General features: G+C 51.1%; 1 protein-coding gene across 3 annotated transcripts in view; it reads right to left on the reverse strand.

The window, feature by feature from the left end:
* Positions 1-1,295: 1,295 nt before the first annotated feature.
* The window catches only part of DNAI2 (dynein axonemal intermediate chain 2), a 31,316-nt gene continuing 19,020 nt past the window's right edge, over positions 1,296-13,591 (reverse strand). For 2 of the 3 annotated variants that reach the window (XM_057716259.1, XM_057716258.1), the window contains exons 7-13: positions 11,746-11,885; positions 9,927-10,049; positions 7,562-7,785; positions 5,489-5,624; positions 4,668-4,814; positions 3,630-3,857; positions 1,296-1,862 (exon numbers count right to left, since the gene is read on the reverse strand). In XM_057716259.1, coding sequence (XP_057572242.1) covers positions 1,761-1,862; positions 3,630-3,857; positions 4,668-4,814; positions 5,489-5,624; positions 7,562-7,785; positions 9,927-10,049; positions 11,746-11,885 — 1,100 coding nt within the window. In that variant the 3' untranslated portion in view covers positions 1,296-1,760. The remainder of the gene's footprint in view (positions 1,863-3,629; positions 3,858-4,667; positions 4,815-5,488; positions 5,625-7,561; positions 7,786-9,926; positions 10,050-11,745; positions 11,886-13,591) is intronic. The other variant, XM_057716260.1, reaches the window with a different exon arrangement.

Consider the following 13,591-nt stretch of genomic DNA (forward strand, 5'->3'; position numbering starts at 1 on the left):
CCGCTGACGCTTTGGGTGGGATAATTCATCTGTCTTTTGCCCTGTAGGCTATTTAGCAGCTTCCACCCGTGCGATGCCAGGAGCACCCTCCTACCAGTTACATCAATCCAAAATGTCCCCAGACATCGCAAAGTGTCCCATCGGAGCCCAAATCACCCCAGTTGAAACCACGGCTCCTGGGCAGTACTGGGGCTCCCTGTGTCCTCCCGCAGTGAGGGGCCTATCACAGGAGACCCTACAAAGCAGGATGCAGCTCCGGGCCGGCCCACTCCTCTTCCTGGGCGTAAGCTCTGGGGCCGGACGGTGGCTGAAGTCCCAGCTGTGCCACTTGCTCCCATGAGACTCAGGCAGCGCCCTCCCTCTCTGTGGGTCTGGCTGGCACATCGTGACTCAGGGATTGAAGGTGGTGACACCGCTCCTTCTGGGGTTATGGCAAAGATCAAGCATTCAATCAGTGTGCCCGTGATGACTGAATTTTATCAAGGTCTAGCCATAGTAGCAAAGGGATTTTTTTCCTTTGGGCACAAGGAGTGGCTGACCCTGGGTCCTTCACCGGTAAGATTCTTAACACAGGCATGTATTTTTATTTTTTATTTTTTATTTTTTGGGGGGTACACCAAGTTCAATCATCTGTTTTTATACACATATCCCCGTATTCCCTCCCTTCCTTGACTCCCCCCCCAGGCATGTATTTTTAAAGGGCACTTTTGGGCACCATCAAGATCTCCGGGTACCCACACAATGAATGGTGGTCAGGGATCTCTCCTGGTGCAAAGCTGCTTCTGAATCGCCCTTCTGCCCAAGCATTTCTGGTCACGGACGCTCTGCTTTGCCGTGGTTTCAGGGCAGTCCACTGCCCATGCTGGAGCCCCCACAGGCCCTGCCCAGGGTTGGGACTGAGATTCCTGGGCTCCTGTCCCCTTGCTGCCCCTCTCGAGCCCTGTGACCTGGGCAAGTCCCCACATGTCTCCCTGAACCTGTTTCTTCCTCTCTTGAGGAAGGATAATCAGAGCAGAAACCTTCCAGGGACTTTAGCAAAAGAATAACATGAGATAACATGAAAAGCTTTTCTTGCAGGAAGCATAATAAACGCTAACCGTTAGCACACTGTAATTATTCATTTCATTTTAGAAGAATGAAGACAGCAGAAAGCTTTTGTCGTGTGCAAGAGTCACCCAGCTCGTTTAATCCGTCGACTCTCACCCTCTTGGGGGTGAACATTCCCGGGGGGGAGTTGCTTGGAAAGACCTCTTAGAAGTGGACAAAGTTTCTGTTCCCCAGTCCTATGTGGGTGTCGGGGGGGGGTCAGTAGGGAGGAGGAGAGACCCCTTCCCCCACCCACAGGCCTTCCCGAGGCCCAGCCCTGGCTGGGGCAAACCCAGAGGAGGCTTTGCAAGCGTGTGAAGGAAGATGCTCGTTGGGAAAGCCCTTGCGAAGCTGAATCCAAGCGAACAGGCAGGGCTGGGGGACCTGGATGAGGTCGGCTGGGATGTGGCTGAGATGAGGGGACCAGCTCGGGGATGAACCCTGCCCCTTCCCTCCCTCCAAGGGGTCTCTCTGAACTGGGTTCAAGGAGTCAGCAGGGACCAGGGATTTGCGGGGTGAGGGGGCTGGGTCAGGGTCCCTTTGCTCCTCCAGCCCTCCCCCACCCCAGAGACCCTTTAAGGGAGGTGGTCAGCCCCCCACTTGTAGAACCAGGGCGGTGCCGAGAGGCGGGAAACAGGTGTGAATGAGTGGGGCTCCGGCGAGTGGGGCTCCGGTCAAGGCCGACCTTCCAAGGTTGGACTCTCTTCACCGCCTCTTTCTTCCTCCCCTTCTTCTCCCTCCGCCTCCTCATCTGTCTCCAGGCTTGGTTGTTTCAGCTACAGAAAGACAGCATAGACTCGTTGGTGGGCGGCAGGCCTCCCCTACACCCCGGAACTTAACCCCCTGAGCCCGGGTTGCCAGGTGCCCAGGAGACCACGCTGCCAGCACCACAGCTGCGAGGGCCTCGTGGGCGCGCAGCACCCGCTGGGGTGGACGGTGGACACGGCCTGGGGCACCTGCCGCTTGCTGCCTGGGCGACCTTGAACCAGTTCCTCCTGAGTCTGCTCAGTGCCCTCCTCTGTGAAGGGGACAGGATTCCTTGCAGGGCTGTGGCTGGGATTAGAGATAACGCGTGTGAGGACCCAGAAGTGCTTTCTCAGCTCTGACCCCAGAATGTCTGGGCAGCTGCAGAGATACAGAGACAGGCAGGAATGTGGGCAGAAGAGGGAGGGGACCAGGGTCTGTGAAGCTTAACCCCTTCTGAGAATCAGCTTCTCCATCCAGAGTGCTCAAGCTGCCGGGGGCAGCACATCTGGGGCACGGAGTCGGGGGCCTCACTGCACCGTATCAGCATCACCTCCTGGAGGGCTGGAGGGTCCAGGGCGATGGGTGGGAGGAGCCTGAGGTTATGGGTTAGAAAGCGGGGACTCCAGCCTCGCCTCGGCCCTGCCCCGAGTACTTCTAAGTGCAAAACGAGTCCACAGAAACCACAGCCTGTCTCTAGACCAGTGGGAGGGAGGCGGAAGTGGGGAGCAGTCATGAGGTGGAACCAGTGGGCTCTTCTGTGTGCTCATCCACCTTCTGTCCTCCATCACTCCATTAGGCCCGAGAACTGGACACACAGCCCCTCTTGCTGGCAGGGCTGTCTTCATGGGCCGGCACCCTGTGTGGCCACACGGCCTGTGCTGACCACGGCCCCATGCTTGCTGTAACCTTCTGCTGCCACTGTCTTGAACTTGTCAATACTTTTTTTATTTTTTAATTTTTTTTGGCATGTGGGATCTCAGTTCCCCGACCAGGGATTGAACCCACACTCCTTGCAGTGGAAGCGTGATGTCAACCACTGGACCGCTAGGGAAGTTCCTTGAACTTCTCAGTACTTCTGAACTAGGGGCCACAGATTTTCCTTCCTTCCCTAACTAGGTAGCCGATCTTGCTTCAAGGGCAGACGCTGGCCCACACTCACTTGTTCTTTCCCCTTCCGGGCTGCGCTTTCACTCTTTCTGATCTTAGCATCTTATCTGTGGGCCCCTAAAGGCAACGGTCCAGATGGACCATGTCTTTTTCCTCCTCTGTCCTCTGGTACAGAAGAGGGCCTGGAAGGTGACCAGACACCACCTTTATCACTCAATCTCCTCCTTTTCCAGATGAAATTAAGGACCAAAGTGAAGTGACCAGCCCAGGCGATACAGCTAGAAAGTGCTTTGGAGCTGGGGCCATGGACGGCTGAGCTCAGGACAAATCTCACCCCAATGCCAGGCACACTCACCACGGGTCTCACAGCCCCCTCCTCCCCGGGCCTCCAGGCTCCCTCTTCTCTGATGGCTCATGTAGGCCCAGGTCTCATGCATGTTCAAGGTGCCCATCGTGGTGGATAGGAGGATTCATAGAAGCCCAGGGCATGTCCTGTGCTCAGGGAGCCTGAAGTCTGTTAGGAGACTTAGGGTTTCTCAGGAGGAAGGAATAGTTCCTCCCATTTGCCAGATGGACAAATGAAGGTCCATCTGGTGATGCTCATGGTCACCCGAGGTCAGCAAGCAGGCGGCCCGGGCCCCACGGCTCCCTCCCGGCCACCCCAGCCCGAGCCCACTCCAGGCCCCTACAGGCTTGGGCTTCTTCTTCATGGCCTCCGCCTCCCTCCTCTTCAGCTCCGTGAAGATGACGTTGAAGAACTCCTCCTCGGCCTTGGTGACCAGGTTCTCCAGTTTCAAGGCGGGCTCCTCCTCCCTCAGGTCGTCCTCCTTGCCCTCAGCTTTGCCCTTCTCCTTCAGCCGCATCTCGCGGTGCCTGGCCTCCAGGATCTTCTCCCGCCGGGTCTCACGCTCGAATATCTGGGGCACAGGGACAGAGAGGCCGTTGGGGGAGGCGGGCCGGCAGCGGCTGGCTCCCAGCTCCACTCATCGCAGCCCCCTCGCTCCACTCAACGCCCCCCCCCCCCACAGGGGTTTGCCCTCCGGGCTACTGGCAAGAAAGGGGGGCTAAATATTGGGGTTGGGAGGCAGGAACAGGGGGCCAAGTTACTCAGTTCTGAGGAGTTCCAAGAACATGGGTGCAGGCGTGAAGAACGCCCTCTGGGGTTGTGCAACATGGCGGCCCCGGGACCACAGAGCACCAGCTCAGTGGTGGGACCACCATCTCAGGCAGAGCCAGGAGGGCCTCCCAGGGTCACGGCACCAGGCGTTGTCAATTCCTCTGTGTGTCCCACGGTTCTGGGAGGTATCTCCAGGGCTCCCCGCCAGGGTGACGGATCTCAGCCCCCCGGGGGCCCTTCTCTACGGCAGTCCCCTTCCAGCTATCCTGTCTACTGGCCTTCTGCTAAGCCTTCCTGGGACAGTTCTGCTGCCCCAAAAGTATCTTGTTTGAAACTAGACACACGTGGATGTGCAGCTGAAAAAACCTGAAGCCTAGAGAGGTAAAGTGATTTGCCCAGGGCCACTTGGCTACTGAGTGGTGAAGCCAGGGCGGATTCAGACACTCCCAACACCCATCTCCCGTGCTCATCTCCCGATCTACCCCCAAATGTCCACCATTTCCCAGGAGGTGACAGTGAGGGGCACCTGCTCTTCTTGGACTGGCCCGCTCGGCCGGGGGCCAGGGCAGGGCAGGAGCTGTCGTGCACCTCGCCCGGAGCCCCCACCTACCGAGGAGGCCATATTCTTCTCATTCCTCTGGAGGGTGCACAGCCCGTTGGAGACCTCCAGCAGCGTGGTTGTCCCCAGCTGGGAGCCACAGGCGATGAAACACCCGTTGTCCTGCACCCGGAGGCAGAAGAGGGCCTCGTCACACACCTGCTGGAGGACCAGGCAGACCCGAGTGGGGGATGAGAGGAGCAATGTCACCCTGTGTCTGTCTGATTAGCTGGCTCTGGGGGAGGCTTTGCCGAGAAGACCCATCCAAACACCCTTGCTGACTCCACCGACAGAGGGGAACCCCAGCCTCAACCCACAGGATGAAGTTCACACTCTAAGATCAGCTACAAGACCCTTCATCCCCAGCCTCATCTCCCGCCTTACCCCGCCCACCACCCCACCCTTTCAGTCCAGCCCCACTTTTTTTTTTTTTTTTTTTTTTTGGTTTCGCTATTCAGCATGAGGGATCTTAGTTCCCCGGCCATGGATGGAAGACATGCCCCCTGCATTGGAAGTGTGGAGTCTTAACCACTGGATCCCTGGGGAGGTCCCTCCAGCCCCATTTTCATTCTGTAGTTTCCCCAACCCCACGCTTTTACACAGCCCCCGCCTGCATGTCTCTGCTCTGGTTTTGCTGATAGGATAACATTAACTCAGGCTGGAAGGGTCAACTGCCAGGAGCCCGCGCCCAGGCTCCTGAATGAACAGGCCTAGCGGGAGGAAAGGCCAGGCATCTGCTTTTCTTCCACTTTTAATTTCCCTCAGGTGATTCTGCTGTGCCACCAGGGTCTGAGGGCCGGGGTGCGTGGTGGGCGGGGGTGTGTGCATGTGACCTTCAGGCTGAGGGCAGGGTCACACTGCTTGAACACAAAGTCCCAGATGTCCAAGGTCCCGTCCATCTTGGTGGTGAAAAAGACCGCCGGCCTCACGGGGCTCCAGGCGCCATCAGTGAGATAGGCCATGTGGTACCTGTCGGGAGCCAGGTGCCCGCGGTCAGGGACTGCTGTTGCTGGGAGGGATGGAGAGTCTGCTGAGCCGCGACCCTGCTCATCCAGCCCCTCCCCGGCTCCCGGGTCTCACTGCTGGGCAGGAAGTCTCTCCTTGTGTCTGACTTCTAGCCACGCCAACCTTACCACGTGGCCGCAGTTCACAGTTTGCACTATGAAGGGCTCTGGGTAGAGTCCCTCCCCTGGGCTGGTCACTGGCGTTTTCCACAGTAAAGTCTAGGGCACAGGCTTGGGCCCAGTTTCCCAGCCGTGAGACTCACTTGAAAGGAGTCAAGGAAGGAAAAGTTGCCTGGAAAAGTTCACGCTACTGAGATGAAGAGAGGGTTATTCTTCCTACTTGGTTTATCCTAGATTTTCAAAGATTTCCACAGTGAAGAATGAAATTGGACCCTCATCATATACTGTATACAAAAATTAACAACTCAAAATAAATTAAAGACTTAAATGTATGACCCGAAACCATAAAACTTCTAGAAGAAAACATGAGGGCAAACGTCCTTGATATTGGCCTTGGCAATGAACTTTTGCATATGGCTTCAAAAGCACATGCAACAGGGCTTCCCTGGTGGTGCAGTGGTTGAGAATCTGCCTGCCAATGCAGGGGACACGGGTTCGATCCCTGCTCCAGGAAGATCCCACATGCCGTGGAGCAACTAAGCCCGTGCACCACAACTATTGAGCCTGTGCTTTAGAGCCCGTGAGCCACAACTATTGAGCCCATGTGCTGCAACTACTGAAGCTCACACACCTAGAGCCCATGCTCCGCAACAAGAGAAGCCATGGCAATGAGGAGCCCATGCACCACAACGAAGAGTAGCCCCCACTTATCGCAACTAAACAAAGCCTGCACACAGCAAAAAGGAGACCCGACACAGCCAATAAAATAAATAAATTAATTAATTAAAAAAAAAAGCACATGTGACAAAAGCAAAAATAAACACGTGGGATTACATCAACCTAAAAAGCTTCTGTACAACAAAGGAAACAGTCAATAAAACGAAAAGGCAACTAACGCAACATTGTAAATCAACCACACTCCAATAAAAATTTAAGAATAAATAAATAAATAAATTTTTAAAATGAAAAGGCAACCTAAGGAATGGGGGAAAATATTTGCAAACCATATATCTGATAAGGGGTTAATATCCCAAATATATTGTATGAGGAACTCATACACCTCAATGGCAAAAAACAAAAAACCTGATTAAAAAATGGGCAAAGGACCCGGACAGACATTTCTTCAGAGAAGACATACACATAGCCAACAGGTATGTGAAAAGGTGCTCACATCACTGATCATCGGAGGAATGTAATCCAAACCACAATGAGATATCATCTCACAACTGTGAAGACGGCTAAATTATTAGAAAAACAAAAGATGAGTGTTGGTGAGGATGTAGAGAAAAAGGAACCCTGGGCACTGTCAGTGGGAATGTAAATTGCTTGCAGCCACCATGGAAAACAGCATGCAAGGTCCTCAATCCCATTTCTGGATCTTTTTTATTTTTTGATCGAACCCGCATCCCCTGCATTGGAAGCGTGAAGTCTTAACCACTGGACCACCAGGGAAGCCCCCCGTTTCTGGGTCTTTACCCAGAGGAACTGAAATCAGGATCTCACAGAGATACCTGCCCTCCCGTGTTCACTATTCACCATAGCCAAGACATGGAAATGACCTAAATGTCCATCAACAGATGAACGGGCAGTTTGAAGCTTATTCCTTTGTGAAGCAGCTGAATCAAGCCACTTCCTAGCATAAGCTCGGGTGTTTGTGGAGAAGTGTTTTCTCCATTTTACAGGTGGGCACACAGAGGCTCAGGGCACTCCTGGGCTGGACTGGGCCCCCTCTGCCCTCTCCACCCCCCGCATCCCTCTCCCGCCCCAACCTCCCCTCTTTACTTGGTCCACATGATGGACGACTCCCGGCTGTCTTCTGACCAGATGCGGGCGGTCCAGTCGCCGACGGTCAGAAAGTTCTTTGGGTAAAACGGGTTTCTCTGCAGGGCATAGATGGGGCCATGGTGGCCTGAGAAGGTGCACACAATCTTCTCGGCTGATGTCTTGGCCTTGCGGTTGCAGGAGATGACGATGCCTTGCTCCGTGCCCACCATGAACTTGGTCGGCTGTGGAGGGGGTGACACGTGAGTGTGAGGCTCCTTGAAACGTCAGCTCAGGGTTTAGTCCAGAGTCACGGTGGGGGAGCGGGGATGGGGTTCCAAAGATGCTAAAAGTGCCCTCAGTTTAAGCCTCTGCTTGGGCTGTGCCCTGCCCCCTTCCAGGTAGCTGCCCGCACTCCTGCAGCTTTGACTGGATCCCACCCTTCTTGAGAACGTGCTCAAGGGCTTCATTACACGTGGGGCCCCACGCCCCACCCCCCACTGACTCTTCTGGTCCCTGAAGAATCTTATCACCAGCCCTCTTCCTGTAGCATCACTGTGTCCACTAAGCATTTTGCCATAAAGATCCTGAATGTTTACACATAAAGTATTGACTCAATAGTGTAAACATGAATCCAGAAGAGACCCCTCCAGCCTTCAGGTACTACTCGCTGCAAAACTGGGCTACATTATCCACCTGTGTCCATAGCATCTTTATTTACAACAGCTGAGAGGTGAAAGCAACCCAAGTGTCCACCCACATGTGAACAGATAAACAAAACGTACTGTATGCATACAATGCAATGTTATTTGGCCTCAAAAAGGAAGGAAATTCTGCCACATGCTACACGGTGGATAAACCTTGAGGACATTGTGAAAAAGCCAGTCGCAAAAAAGACAAATACAGTAAGAGTATGTATTAAATGAGGTACCTGGAGAAGTCAAATTCATAGAGGCAGAACGTCGTAGGGGCTGAGGAGGAGGGGAAAATGGGGAGTTTGTTGATTAAAGCAGAGTTTCAGTTTTGCAAGATGAAAAAGCTCTGGAGAGCCCACCATGTAAATATACTTAACTCTTCTGAATTGTACACTTAAGAATGGTTAAGATGGTACATTTTACACAACGTGGTTTTTTTTTTTTTTAACTACAATTAAAAAGAACAATTTTGCTACAAACTAGGGGGGTCAAAGGAAAGTGAAGACCCTCCTGCACTATTGGTGGGAGTGTAAATTGGTACAACTGGTGGAGAACAGCATGGAGCTTCTTTAAAAAACTAAATATAGAACTACCATATGTGATCCAGGAATCCCACTTCTGGGCCTATATCCAGAAAGGATGAAAGCTCGAATTCAAAAAGATACATGCACCCCCAGGTTCACAACAGTACTCTTCACAATAGCCAAGACATGAAAGCAACCTAAATGTCCACTGACAGAGGAATGGATAAAGAAGATATGGTATATTTGCAGCAACATGGATGGACCTAGAGATTATCGCACTACGTGAAGTAAATCAGAGAAACACAAATACCATATGATATTACTTACATGTGACATCTAATTAAAAATGATACAAATGAACCTGTTTATAAACAGAAACAGATTTACAGATATTGAAATCAAACTTATGGTTACCAAAGGGGAAAGGTGGGGGAAGTGATAAATTAGGAGGTTGGAATTAACATACACACTCTACTATATATAAAATAGATAACTAACAAAGACTACTAAATAGCACAGGGAATCCTACTCAATATTCTGTAATAACCTATATGGGAAAAGAATCTGAAAAAGAATGGAGGTGTATATGTATAACTGATTCACTTTGCTGTATCTCTGAAACTAACACAATGTTGTAAATCAACTATACTCCAATAAAGATTAAAAAAAAAAAAAGGAAAGTGAAGAGACACAGCTTGAGAGGCCCCCAAAAGTCAGGAGCCTCCCCTGACCTCATTCTCCTCTCCAACACCCCTTCTTTCCCCACAGGAAGTGAAGCCACCAGCCCAGGGTCCCACATGAGGCAGGGACAGAGCGGGAGCCTGGCCACTGAAAGCTGGTCGTGGACGGGGCTCTTCTCATAGAACGGGGGCCTCTCTGGAGTCCTGTCCTTTCAGAAAGCGTGCCTTCTGACCAGCGGGGACACACTAGCCACATGCTGACGCTGAGCGAATGAGAGTGGCCTCCTTCCTCTGCTCTGCTGCCCACTGCTGGAAAGTGATTGTAATGACCACACAGGTCTAGGAGGACCACAAGAGGATGGTCCAGCACACAAGGTGAGAAGCAGCCCGGGGTCCACGAGCATCTGATACAGTAGCCACGGGCCTGCCCCTGTCTCTGGCTGCCCTGGCAATGGAAGTCGGGGAAGGGAGAGGAAGGGACACCCACCAGAGTAGGCTCGAACTCCAGGGAGGTGGCCCCCAAGGCATGGTCCAGCTGCTCCTTTTTGGTGATGTCCATGATGACTACCTCGGTGGGCTCGCTCATCTTCCGGATGTCCCACCACATGACCTGATGGGAGGGGGGGCCGACTCTGAGACCTGAGGTCCTGCAATTCTCCTGGCTTTTGCCTTCCTTACCCCTCCACCTTCTTGCGGCCAAAGGGGCATCTGATAGAGGCTACCAGGAACCCAAGGAAATAAATATGCTTTGAGAGTCACTGCTCTGGTCCACAGTCCCAAGCTGGCTGATCATCAGGGTCAGGGCAAGCTTCCCAAAATCCAGATGCCGGGGCCTCACCCCAGACCTACTGAATGAAAGTCACCAGGTGTGGGCCCTGGAGTCTGTATTCTTTTCTTTTCTCTTCTTTTCTTTTTTTTCTTTTTTGGCCGTGCGGTGCAGCGGGATCTCAGTTCCCTGACCAGGGATTGAACGTGGGCCACCACAGCAAAAGTGCCAAATCCTAACCACTAGACCACCAGGGAACTCCCTGAGTCCGTATTCTTAAAGGTTCTTCACGATATGGCAATATACAGCAACATTCAAAATGTACACACGCTTTGACCCAGAAACCCCTCTGCCAGGAACATATGCTTCATGGGTGTGCAGCAATCTATATACAAATGCACTCTTTGCTACATCTTTTTGGTAACTACAAAATATTAAAATGCATTTAAATTATAGCATACTCATAATTTATTAAGTCCTTAACAGGCATGGCGCAGCGCTTTATGAAATATGAAATTGTTTTCAAGACATGCTAAATGAAAAATATCAAGTGCACACAGCCACTATGGAGAACAGTATGGAGGTTCCTTGCAAAACTAAAAATAGAACTACCATATGACCCAGCAATCCCACTACTGGGCATATACCCAGAGAACACCATAATTCAAAAAGACACATGCACTCCAATGTTCATGGCAGCACTATTTACAATAGCCAGGACATGGAAGCAACCTAAATGCCCATCAACAGATGAATGGATAAAGAATATGTGGTACATATATACAATGGAATATTACTCAGCTGTAAAAAGCAATGAAACTGGGACATTTGTAGAGACATGAATGGACCTAGAGACTGTCATACAGAGTGAAGTGAGTCAGAAAGAGAAAAACAAATATCTTATATTAACACATATATGTAGACTATAGAAAAATGGTACAAATCAACTGGTTTGCAAGGCAGAAATAGAGACCCAGATGTAGAGAACAAACATATGGACACCAAGTGGGGAAAGCGGGGAGGGTTGGGGGGGGGAAATGAATTGGGAGATTGGGATATCAAATTGTACACTCTAAATATGTGCAGTTTATTGTAAAAAATTAAAAATTAAAAAAAATGCTGAAGTTTCCATCATTGGAGAATTTCTTCAATTCTGTTTAAATCTGGAAAAAATGTTAATCCATAGTTCTCACAAAAAAAAAAAAAGAAAGAAAAATATCAAGTGTAGATCAATGTGCAAGGTGTGCAGAAAGAGAGTAAAGACGGATACGTCTGCTTCTGTAGGCAGACACTGACCCTGGAGGCTGATGTGGGTGGGCATCTACAGGGAGGAGGCTAGAAGGCAGAGGTGGGAGGAGGGCGTTTCACTGTCTGCCCTTTTGTACCTTGGGGATATTGTTCCATGGGCATGTATTACCTATTATTCAATTTAAAAAATGAAAGGCAAAAGGAAGCATTCTTAGGTAATTCCAATGGGGGACCAGGGAGCTGCTAATGCTTCCCACCCCCTGGCCCCCTACAGCGCCTGGCTGGTCGCTACCTGCCCGTCCGTGGATGCCGAGAAGCACTCAGTGCCTGTCTTCGACTGCAGCCAGATGGTGCCGTACACAGGGTCTCGGTGGCTGTACTCAATGGTGGACAGCTCCGCCACCAGGCTGCCCTTCCGGGTGTCCCAACAGGCTGGCGGGGAAGAAAATGGAGGGGGATGGATGGGGGCACAGCCTTCCTTCCTTAGTGCAGGGAGCACGGGATAGAGGGATGCTGCTTGTCTTGGTTTGGCAGGAATGTGGTTTTTTAGAATTGGGGCTAAGTTCAAACTAGCCTGAGTTTCCGACCAGCCCCCGAGGCATGCTTCATTCATTCCACTGAGCCCTTATCATGTGTTGAGCATCACATGTGGGGAAGCCACTGGGGCTCAGACAGGTACAGTCCCTGGGAGACAGGAAGGGAAATCTGCAAGTACAGCCTGAGCTGTGATTACTCTGAAGGGAGACACATGGAGGCAGTCAGGGAAGGCTTCCTGGAGGAAGTGAGAAGGAACTAAAACTGAGGAGGAACCTCAGGATGGAGTGAGCCAGGCAAAGAGAGAGGAGCACCTCCACCCCAGGGAAAGGCTCTGGAAAGTAAGAACATTTATGCAGATCTCTCCTGCTACATCCACTCATTCCCTTTCTGCCTCTGCACCTTTGCTGCATCTGATTGGAAAGAAACTCCCAGAGGGAGATTTATCCTTTCTTCTGATTCATTATTAGTACTTTGTCTCATCTGCTTTACCAGGAAAGACTCGAAACTTATCTATGTTTTTTCTTTGTGTCCCAGTGGATTCTGTTTTCATTTTCCCACGAGTATATAGCGAGGACCCACCCTGTTACTTAGAGCTGTTTCTAGGAAAGCTAGTTTTGTAAAACAACAACAAAAGTCCGTGATCCGTAAGTCTTGATTTATGGAATCCAAGTCCAAGGCATTTGGCCCTGGACCAGTTTGGCCCAGAAACTGGTTTTCTTAGCTAAGCTTGCTCAGCTTGGGCAAAGCAGCACTCAACGGCAGGTCCCACCATGTCTCTCTTACAGACAGAAGAGCCCCAGAGCCTGGGCTGGTCTGAGCTGGCATGAAAAACCACTGAAAGTGGTTATGAATGATGAGTAAGGCAAATCTCCTGAATAAATCATGGCCAAGTGGCTCTGCTTCAGTCTTTTAGAGCCCTGGCACCCAGATAAATTTGCAGGGAGATTTATGGGAGCCCACATCAATTTCATAACCCAGGAGCTCCTCTGGAGAGGAGACAGCAGGTCTAAGAGGGAGATCAGAGTCCTCAGGAAGCCAGGAGGCAGCCCAGCCACAGATAGTTGCTGAGAAGTTTCCCAGACATTCCAGCTCCTACTCCTGGAGCAAGAAGGGAACCTAAGAGAGCTTGCAAAGGCAGGAAGGAAGGGGAACCCTTTTCATGCCTAGTTGAGTCTGGCCAGGAATGCAGACAGGAGGATTAAGTGTTTGGTTACTTCAAGGCCAGAGGTAAAGGGCAGACAGGAACCTTCAGGGCCCACGTGGGCATGTTTCTTCTGAGCTCAACAGGAATCAACACATCAGTTTTCTGGGTGTCCCACCAGCAAAAATGGCAGAATAAAGACCTCTGAGAAGTCTCTCCTCCATAAAGGCCATGAGAACATGGGCAAAAATGGTCAGAATCAATTTTTTCAGAACTCTGGAAATTAACCAAAGGCTGGCAGCAAATCAGAATGTTTATTTGAGAAAAACAGCTGAATCTTTGTAAGAACAGTAACTTTTGTTGCATTTTGACTTGCCCTAGTTAAGATTCTATACTCCCTGGTTCTATGGTAGCCTTGAAAAATAACATTCTGCCTCCCTGGTGAAAAACCAATAGCCTG

Source organism: Hippopotamus amphibius, chromosome 17 (assembly GCF_030028045.1).
Source record: "Hippopotamus amphibius kiboko isolate mHipAmp2 chromosome 17, mHipAmp2.hap2, whole genome shotgun sequence".
Classification (NCBI taxonomy): Eukaryota; Metazoa; Chordata; class Mammalia; order Artiodactyla; family Hippopotamidae; genus Hippopotamus; species Hippopotamus amphibius.